The 11,106-nt window shown below is 40.4% G+C and overlaps 1 protein-coding gene across 2 annotated transcripts in view; it reads right to left on the reverse strand.

Moving 5' to 3' along the window:
* LOC117382402 (potassium voltage-gated channel subfamily KQT member 5-like) overlaps window positions 1–8,941 on the reverse strand; it is a 94,803-nt gene extending 85,862 nt beyond the window's left edge. For both annotated transcript variants that reach the window (XM_033979574.2, XM_055227210.1), the window contains exon 1: window positions 8,613–8,941. In XM_033979574.2, the coding sequence (XP_033835465.1) occupies window positions 8,613–8,941 (329 nt within the window). The remainder of the gene's footprint in view (window positions 1–8,612) is intronic.
* Between the last annotated feature and the right edge of the window lie 2,165 nt (window positions 8,942–11,106).

Here is an 11,106-nt window from a genome sequence, read left to right on the forward strand (position 1 = left end):
GGCGCTTTCTTTCTCCGAGGTCGCTCCCGATAGCGTTAGCAACAGGTTTGATTGACAGCGTTGCTAAGCGTCACACTCACTAAGTCCAATTCTTTATACAGTTTATGGTAGAAACTTTACTAAGACGACACAATCAAACTATTTTTTTAATTTTATTGCAGGACCTGAGCAAAACGAATACTACATTGGAGGAATTAGCATGATCATTAGCATCATACACCTGTGTACACTGACACTGGAGGCAAGGTGAAGTATCTTGCACAGTAAACGCACAAAAAAACAAATAAACTAACAGAGATTTTGTAGATTTTGCAGCCGTATTAATACATGAATACCACATAAACAACAGCCTTTCTTAACTGTCTGCCTTTGATCATCGAATTCAATTTTTTGGGGGGGAAAAGTTAGGAATAACTTCACATAACTGCAAAAGGGTCTAAGGGTAAGTACAGGCAAAAAGAGTGCACCAAACACACATTTTTACTGAAAGTCAAACTGCATTTTACATTAGTTCCTGTGATGTTTGCGATTCAAAGCGGAGATGAATGAAGGCCACATCAAAGCTCATCTGATCATGAAACTACCTAATTAGGCCTTTAGCACGGAGATAACAGCAAAGAGACGACGCGAACAACATCGTATGGCACACAGGGCGACGTTAATGATACATGCAACCAGTGATGGAAGGAACTGGAAGTACCCTACTGAAATTTTACATATCTGCTTTACTTAAGTACATTTTACAGTGGATACGTTTTACTTTTACTTCACTACATTTAAGAGCAGTGTCTGTACTTTCTTCTCTGCTACGTTTTTGAACAGGACTGAAAAGTAAAACGTACTTTTCATCTGATTTGAGGGGTTATTTTGACCATGTTCGTGCTAATATTTTGACAAAATCTTTCAAGTTTAAGCGTCAGTTTGAGCAAAAAAAACCATAAACACACAAAATTCATAAGAAAAACTAAGAAACTGTTACTGCTGAACAAAATACGTGTCATTTTTAATCAATAACAGCACATTTACACTTGAATAAATTAACAATATATGTGAAATACTTAGTTTTTACTCTATGTACATTTTTAAATAGGTACTTAAATGCTTTTACGTAAAATACTAACACTTTCACTTTTACCTGAGTAACTTTTTACCTCTGTATCTGTACTTCTACTTAAATAACAACATTGCGTACTTCATCCACCACTGTACGCACCTGATACACGTGTTTTTTGTTCAGCGTGTCCTCTTTCGTGCTCACATACTGTCGTTTGTTCTCGCGTTTCAGCTCAGAACAGTGAAACCCTGTGTGACATTATCTCCACAAACTAATCCGTGGATCTTTTCATCTTTTCCTAATGGCTCCTCAGCGGGTTTTCCTGTTGGGCACGGGGCCGGGGCTACTTTTCGCATGGAAGCGCAAGCAGCACAATAAAAGCCTTTGAGTGAGGTGTCTGCGGTGCCAGGGAGACAAAGTGCAGTGTTCTTAGGGCGTCTTTCATCCGCTCCACTTCCTGAGGGTTACACAGCGGAGTATCACTGTACATGCTGTTTCATAGTTCACTCACATCTCACTGGATTTATCGCAGGTGTCACTTTCTTTAGGTAGAAGACGTCTCGTTCGGCGCGCTCTGCTCTGACGCAAACTAAAAGCTATAGGGGATTTTAAGGAAGTCCGTTACAGGAGAGGAAGGTTTCAAAGACGCTTTTTTTTTACACGAATGGTTCAAACTTTGGGCAATTTTCCGTCACAGCTCGTGTCGATCTTCAGTGATAAATATATGTACTCATTTTAATTAACTTCTGCTTTTTTATCCCGTTTTACGCCCACTACATCTGTCACGATAACACATTTTGAAGTGCGATATACAGCAGTGGAAGGCAATGAAGTAAAAGTAGTTAAGTAATGTACTTAACTAGAATTTGTAAGTATCTGTACTTTCTACTCTACTATATTTTTGAACAGGACTGAAAAGTAAAAAGTACTTTTCATATGATTTGAGGGGTTATTTTTACCATTTTCGTGTAAACATCCTGACTAAAGTTTTCGAGTTCAAGCTTCGGCTTTGAGTAAACAAAAAAAAAAATACACAAAATATGTAAGAAAAGATTTGAAATGGATTTGTGTTGTTACTGTGACCAAAATATGCATCATTTATGATCAATATCTCTACATTTACACTTTAACAAATGAACTCTTTTACTTTTTACTCTTTTACTCATATGACTGAAAGGTTTTTATTCTGCACGCTTCTGTTTTAATGTTAATTTTATGATGATCATTTGTGATTATTTATGTTTTGATTTGTGTGATTTTAATGTCTTTCTTATTCTGTCAGCTACTTTGTGTATAAATTGCGCTATACAAATAAACTTGCCTGCTCTTAAAGTACATTTTTACTTTTACTTAACTTTTATTTTTACTTACTTAGATTGAGTAGTGCAAATTGAGTACTTCATCCAGCACTGGTGATATATCGCTAAAATATATACGATAAACGATAATATTAAGACCAAACCATGAAGCAGAATTATTATCCCCCCCCAAAAAAAAAAAAAAATTCTACATGTACAATCTTAAAAAAACATGAGCTGAAATAACTAAACTGCAGAATGCAACACTTAGGCAATTAATTTGTTTCTAAAATGAGTCATAGAAGTTATTTATTCTACCTTCAACAGCTCAAATCTTCCAAAAAATATCCCACTACTGCAAAGAAAAAGTACACACAATAAATACTGACCCCCCAAAAAATATTGTTCCAGCTTTGATACGTTCAACAGTAAGTCGATATCGTCTTTATTGTGTCAGACCTCTTTGTCACTGAAGGTATTAAAGTTCTCCAACAAAACATTATACGAAGTTTATGTAGATTTTTGCTGATAGAAAACATTCCAGTAGTTGGCCGATGTATGTACTTATATTTGTACATATTAGCGCATCAAGTATCGACCAAAATACCAATATTTTAAGACCAAAACGATGAGTCTGACAGCGGCAGTTACAGAGAGAGTGCCGACGGTTTTTCAATAGAAAGTGAATTGATCTCAGAATCGATGGAGCCGGAAGCGCGAACACGATTCCTATTTGGAACGCGGCGGCTAGCAGGTTAGCTACGTCCATTTATATAAACAGTTTTATGGCCACAAGGCAAAAACTTTAATGTCATAGTGGGGAAAAGGCTCGGCGCTCAATGCACATTTCAATATCAGAAACAATGAGAGCCATTTATTCATTATCGTATTATGATTTCGGATCTAGTTTCGGCTCTAGCTTGACGTATTCGTACAGCGCGAACATCTTAAGTGCCAGAATGATCACAACGGTATCGGTTTACGTTATGATTGTAATGGTCACTGTCTCTTATCGTGGGAGAAGTTATTTTTTGGTTTATTAAGAGTAACGGCTCTACTTCTAAAGATGGAGTGTTTCTCTAATTAAACTTCTCACCCAACAGTTCTCATTAGTGAAATAAAAGTATAAAAACACATCTCCACCAATAGAGTGAGTGATGACTTTGAGTAATGGCACAAATGTAGCATAACTGGAACCCATCAGATCAAATGTGATTAGCCAAAAACACGCTATCTCATTATAGGATAGTCTTACTGCCAGATATGTGGGAGAACAATCTGGCAAAGAAAACACCCCAGATGCCTATCTCTATCTTTCCGAATAACTTCTGGGATTTCTAGAAAGATGGAAGCGTTCACTGACACCTTAGCTATAAACACATCCAGTCAAACATCTGCTTCCACGCCGCTCGATTCAAGTGATCAAAGCAATCTTTTTTCTTTATCCCGACCACGTGTGAATGTGTTTATTTAAGATGCCTGTGCATGTAGCATCTGAGTAAATATTAGCCGTCCGCGTTCTGTGGTCGTGGAGGTGCGTTTGAGCGCGGAGAGGTCGTTAGCGTCGGAGTCCACGTCAGTCAGCGTTAGCGTGGTGATGACGGACATGGGCAAAGGCGAAATCCGCTGATTTGAATGTCGCCGGACTCACAGAGGAAAGAGGATATTTATACTGCCTGTCAGATATGAGCTCGGACGTTGAGACGCTAGGAAAAGACAAATTTGTATCGGATATTTAGCCCCAAAATTTGAAATGAAATAGAAGCATCACGAAGCTAAAGATGCGACTCTGCGTTTGCAAAATCGCACAAACGAACACGCAGTAACGACGTCCTGTTTACTGCAAAATCGACTTTTTATAGCCGCCACGTACTCACCCGAAGATGTATTTGGAGTGACGTTCGTGCACGTTTGACCAGTCTTTAATCTCACTTTCACGACGCCATATCGCAGATCAAATCCCCGTTTCCACCTCCACCGTTACACGCCCTCTGTGACGTACTTACTCCGTTACTCCAATTTTATTTTCTTAATCCGTGACACGCGTAAGATTCGGCGTCGTGTAGTCATTTTCGCAGCTGTCCAAACGAGGGGTCGACTCTTTGTTGACTCGTATTAGATGAATATTGCGATTTAAAATGTGCCACAAACCTCCAGCTGCAGCTTACAGGACAGATAAAGCCTGTTTGAAACCCATTTTTGAACATATATTTATTGAAATGCCTTCACCCTTAAGTTTAGGCGAGTAATGAGTATCGATGTTGAGGAAATTTACCTCTATCATTACCAAAAATTGTGGTATCGTCTCTAGTGTGTACTTTATTTTCTGTTTTGTGGAGACCTCACCTGACAAATCCAGAATGAGATCGCTCTGTATTTTCGACACAGAGGGACATCAGTCTGGTGTCCACGCCCTCGGACGTGTCTCGGGCCAGAACCAAACATGACGGGTATGTTTTTGTTTTTGTTGTTTTTGTCAATTTTCAATAATAGATGTGAAAAAAGTACGATCGTCCACCATTTCCTCTCACCTCAGATTAACAGTTTAACGCTTCACTCATTGATTCCGCACAAATCCGTAACGGTTTTCTTTGTCTTTTCCTTATAAGCAGCCATATTTGTTTTGATACGGACAGACCACGCGTGTCCCTGATTGGCCGGTCAATCTCGCCCATCTGAACTGACCAGAAGTATTGAAGAACCGTCTAAATCCCAACGAAATACACATCTATTTTCCTGCTACGATTCAACTGATGAACCATAACGACTCCACGATTTCAAATACATTCACTTTTAAGCCTGTCACGATAACGCATTATGGTTTAGTACAGAAAAATATCATGATAAATGTTTATATTGAAACAACTCCACACCACTGACGCAATAACCCTACAGCAGGATAATGTCAGTCAAATATTTCATGCGAATTGTTAAAACATAAGTTGCGATAAGTAAATAGCAGACGTAATGTCGAGATTCCAGTTTGTTCCTTGTGTTTTTGTGCTGTTTTTCCCTCCTTCCTTCTGTGTGTGAGCCTGGAGCTGGGCGGAGACTCTGGCCCCTCCCACTACGCACCCGCAGAACAATCAAGTCGACACCTGTGGAGCACAAAAGGGACTGAGGATCCTACAAACTCCGCCAGATCGTCCGTGTACGCCTCGTGGTGCAGTTCCGCTTGGCTCGGTCTAGTTTTCTCGCGTATGATCTCTGTACTCAGCCGTTTATTCCCGTTTTTCGCCAGATGCTGCTCCTCGGAACTACCCTGCTCCTCCGCCTCCGACCCAGCTCTCCACGAACACCCCAGCCTCTGACCCCACGTCCTACAACCGGGTCAAAAACGTCAGCCTACGACCCCGCTCTCTACTATCTGCTCCGTCGATCCATACTTACATTTCCGTGTTTGTAAATAAACTGTTCAACTTTTTACAAAACCCAAAGACTTTAAAGTATTTATGTAGTATCTGTAAGACAAATGTTACTTATTCAGCCCCCAACAGCTCAACTTAGGCCTGTCACGACACTCACTATATCAACTTATTGTTCAATATATACAACAATCATGTGTACTTTTTCTTTTGGCAAATTTTTGATTACTTTTTGGCTATACAAATACTAAGTTTTGAGCTGTAAAAGGCTGAATAAATAACTTGTATGACTCATTACAGATGCAAACAAAGTACTCAAGTGTTTCATTCTGCTGTTTATTTATTGCAGCTCGTGATTTTTTAACAATATTGTAGATTTATAATAGTTTTTGTGGTTTAAATCTGCTCTCGGGTTTTTGTGTCTAGTATTTACATCAGCAATAAATCGCAATTCAAAATGACACACTACATAAATTAACCAAAAAATCTTATTAATGCAAAGAAAATGTGCACACGATAGATACTGAGCCTTCAAAACATATCGCTCCATCTATATATCCGGCTCTAATTCACTTTTTATCGATAAACTGTCGCCGCGCTCTCCGTAACCGCTGCTGTCTCGCCATTTTGGTCTTAAATGTTCGTATTAACCCGCTCTACATGATCCTGCTGTTTTTATTTCACTATTGTGTCTATAAATCAAGATATGAACATTAAAAACAGACAAATCCGGCGCCTTCTTTCCCTGAGGTCACTCCCGATAGCCTTAGCAACAGGTTTGATTGACAGCGTTGCTAACCTTCAACAGCCTCGCACCGGATTGGCTGTTTGGTCGCTATGACACAAATTCGCCTCATAACCTCACCTCCGCTAGCCTCGATGAGCTTCACTTGACTGGAACTAAACGCTACGGCTAACATCGCACTCTTTTAGTCGACTTCTTTACACAATCTGTGGTTCAAACTTGCATTTATTGAACGAGCTGATGCTAGTAATTATCACGACAGGATTATAAACCTTCCAAAATCATCCCCGCGGAGGCCGTTCTTCCACGATCTAGTCATGTTCCGGTGGACTTTCTCACCAAATCAGCCGCGTCGTTAGTACATACGCAGCTGACCCAAACTAAGCTAGCACAAGTAAAGTGTGGGAGGCTGGTCAAAAGCAGATGTAGCAACTTAACCCGCGCGACCCCAGCTGTCCGGCCTGGGCAAATAAAACGTCAACATCCGGCTGTAGTGGCCCAACCTCTGACAGCTCCACTTCCTCCTTCTCACAGCAATCCCATCATCCAACACAAGCCTCTAACACACAAACAGATACTTTGCGGTGACGCCACGCCGGGGGGGTTTCTACGCGTATCACTAATAATGGAATTTTTAGGAGTTACTACAGTGACGCGATGCAAAAATGAGCAAACGCTGACTGAAAACTCAAGTGAAAACACACAAAAGGGATCGAAACGGCGCGTTTTCATCAAGACGACAGGTTTAAACGTCTGATTTTCGACAAAATTATGAGCGAAAGCAACCGAAAAACTGTCGGCTAACGCTATCTAGCCTGCGATTGTACTTTTATGAGCGACAGACGTGTTGTAGTTCCAGCTAAGTCAGTTCTTTAGTAAGTAAGTAAGTAAGTAAACTTTATTTATATAGCACCTTTCACAGATAAAATCACAAAGTGCAAATAAAAATAGACAAAAATAGATAAAACAACAATAATAAATGTTCTTAAAATAAAGCACAGATTAAAGTCTAATTAAGCCTTTAGACGGAGCAGAGCCTACAGTTAGCGTCACACTCCCAGGGAAAGTGGATGACATCAGCTGCGACGTATCAACACAGATTTAATCACAGTGACAGGACGGTCCAGGACATAATGTGACCATATACTGTTATAATATCACAATAATAATGATGCATGGGACAGTGTACAGTTTGTCCCACTCTGTCAACGGAGCTACAGCCGCCCACCGAGCTTCAACATGTTCAGGAAAGAGTTTAAAATCAACAAAACTGAGACTAAAAGGGTCTAAATGTGCAGCTAAATCATTGCCAATCCAGGACCGGGCCGTGAAGACAAGTCCGACCTGAACTCAGCCCTTTATTACATGTTTATGTACAGTTTTTTTTTGCTCACGTCAATTATAATGGAGGATCTGATTTCTTTAAAAAGCAGGAGTAGTATCAGACCAAACACAGTATATGCACAAAACAAAGACTATTTAAGAAAGGAATGATGGACGTCTCCGTACTCCAGTAGATTTTTTCTTGAGCTCTGATGTTTGATTCAGGCGTCAGAGCAAAGTAAACACAGCATCTATAATTCAGTGAATCAAGAGAGAGCTACTTGTCTAGAGTTGATTTATCAGTAATTAAAAAGAAACATATCTGACATAGATGTTGTCTTAACGAGGGGAATTCAAATAGAAAGTTGGACTAAAAGAAGAGACTGAAGGATGTGATTGTGAATATGAAAACATCTCCATCAGATCACAGCTGAAATGTTCAAAGTTCACGATGTTCTTCATGATTAAATAACAGTAACCTTCACATCACGAGTGTGACTTTCACTTTTACCGTTTGGATTGAAAAAAGAAGCAGATGAAAAAGTAACAAATGCAGGAGCAGGTTCCTCTGCACTGACTGCAGCAGGTGCAGGAGACCTGGTCCACAGTGTCTGTGGCTCTGATGTGAGACACGGGGGAAGCATTTTCATGTAAAAAGTCACACATTAAATGGCTTAAAAGGCTCTGAATCCATGTCACCAAGTTGGTTATTGTCTGTGCGCACGTTCAACTACAGCCAATTATGAGCAGACCACATCAGAACTGCACACACTCAAGTACTGACCTGTAAAATGAACATCCTCACAACTTTTGCGTGTTGTACTTACACAAACGCGTGGTAGATAAAGGCCCACTCCCGCGGTCTTTCCAACACGTTGTAGAGGTAATTCTGGAGGCGCCGGTAGCGCGCGTTCCTCCGGCCGCTCTGCGCGCTGTAGGTGAGAGGTTTCCCCAGCAGACTGAGCCGGGCGCCCTGCTTTCTGTCCCCCACACCTGTCGCTCCGGGGGGCGCGCAGTCCCCCACACGCGCCGTGTTGTTCATGATCTTCCGTCCGGACTCCACATCTTTGAGCGGGAAGTCTCGACGGTCCCCGGAGCTTTTTCGCCAGAGCCCGGTGCTGCTGTGGGTCTCTTCAGCGGCGTGGCTCCGCGGCATCACCAGAGCAGCGCGCACAGAGCCACATGTAGTTGGTACGACTCAACCAAGACTTTTACAACGAGACAAACTTCTACAAAGGTCTCATGATGTTCTCATGTGAGAGCTGCAGCTCGTGTGGACTCTGGACCATCTGCGACAGGCTGCAGGAAAGTGGGGTTTTGAAGAAGTGAATCCATCTTGACATTTGCCTAAGGGGAGGGCTCTCCACCTCCCACACTTTCTCTCTTTTGACCTAAAGCGCGCGGGAGGGACGCTGCTGTTTCAGACTCATGTGCCTCTAAAAGATTCTACAAGAATCTCTCCTTCACAGATGTATGTAGGTTTACATTCATTTGTCTTTAGCCAATCATTTTAGCCCTTAAAATGTCTAGAATAAGTGCAATTAAGAAAATCCTGAATAAAATGTAAAAATACTCTACTTCTAGTGCTCTACTCGGTGGACTGTGGTAATAGCCTAATAATAAAATAAATACGATATTTTTCTTAGGAATTCAGTTTACACTAAATGTCCCTTTTCCTACATTTCTGTTATATTTGTGTAAAGACCAAAAAGTGAAACTCCGCTTTGCATCAAACTGTGATTTATTTACCCCTCACTCCACAACAGCAATATTCACAAAAAAAAAAAAAGAAAGAAAAACGGCAGCATTCCAACGTCCACTGAGCAAAGACCATGAAGAGACAGGTCCGGAGCTGGAGCCAAGCCTGTCCTCTGGTGGTGCTTTTGTAACATTACAAGGCAAAGTGGGGCATTGGCCAAATAACAGTGAGTATTATAGAGAAAAACTGAAACAGATAAAGCCTCAGCCATTTAAATTATAGCGACATAAGCCATGTTCATGCTTGGTAATCAATTGCATAATCCCTGTACAAAAAAAACTAAAAAAAAAAAAAAAATTGCCCTGCACCTCACTCCACCTAGACTCCAATTAGAGGACGCCTTGGAGTTCACCATAAGCAGCAGTGTTTTAGTAGCACAGACTTTTGTTAACCTGCCTTGTATCTGTATAAACACTGTCCACTGATTCCTCTGAAAATCAAAAGTGCATTATTTTATCGTATTTTATGTGTCTTTTTCTGTGCTAAGTGTCAGCTCTGGTCTACTTTTACGTTCTTGTATTGTGCATTTTTATTCTAGCGCTAGTTCTGGCCTTTTATGCACTTTACCCACTGCATCTTTAATTGTTTGTAGGCCCCACAGCATCACGTGTCTGAAGGGCTCCAGCGGCCCGTGTTGTTACTGTCTTTGACCGACAGAGGGAGCCATTTGTGTAGTTATTTTCACAACCACCAGATGGAGCTTTTTTTTTCCTGCGAGACTTTTATGTTATTTAGATTTAATGCCAGTTTTACCACTTCCTTACCGTTCAAACATTATTTATCATTGTGAATAATTTATTGTAATCATATTGTGTGATTTGTACATTTACATTTATTCATTATTGTTCATATCTTGTTGTTTCAGAACCACACACATTCACACTCAGCCTGTGCAGTACTTAATAAACATTATCTAATCAAGGACTTCATTATGTGTCTCCTGATAAAAAACAAAGCCTCTTCATTAAGTGATTTATCTATGTCAACTAGTCTGTTTGCTCTTGTGTATGTGTAACAGCTCTGAATGTGACTATCTCCCAAAAGCAGTAAATAAATGAGATCTATTTTATTCATGCAGATCACAAACCCAATAAAGTAAGGGCCCTTGAGTTATTCATTAAGACATTCCAGAGGAGATATTTACTTTTTACTTGTGTTTGGTCATTTTTAGGTCTATTGAAGCTGCTGTTATTTATGCTTAAAGGGTGAATAGTGAAACATGACTCCTATATATTTTTGATTGTTCATCCCTGTAGTCAGTCATAGTTTGGAGTAAAAAGCCTGTTGCATTTGTGTAAAAAGTTTGTAGCATTTCAGAGCTAGCTGGCTAGCTACATGCAGGGTTGCCATGGATACAGGATAAACATTTTACTCATCTCTTGAACTGCACAAGCTGCACGTCCTAGTTTGTTCAAATCTCAAAATATCATGTTAAAAATGTAACATTAACATCTGTCGTTTCAGGCCTTGTGCTTCATTTAACAGTTTGTGATTGATGCACACGAGTGGAGAGGTGGAGCTAAATTGCGGTGCAGATCTGTCTAATAACCTACAAACGTATG

Source organism: Periophthalmus magnuspinnatus, chromosome 15, assembly GCF_009829125.3.
Source record: "Periophthalmus magnuspinnatus isolate fPerMag1 chromosome 15, fPerMag1.2.pri, whole genome shotgun sequence".
NCBI lineage: Eukaryota > Metazoa > Chordata > Actinopteri > Gobiiformes > Gobiidae > Periophthalmus > Periophthalmus magnuspinnatus.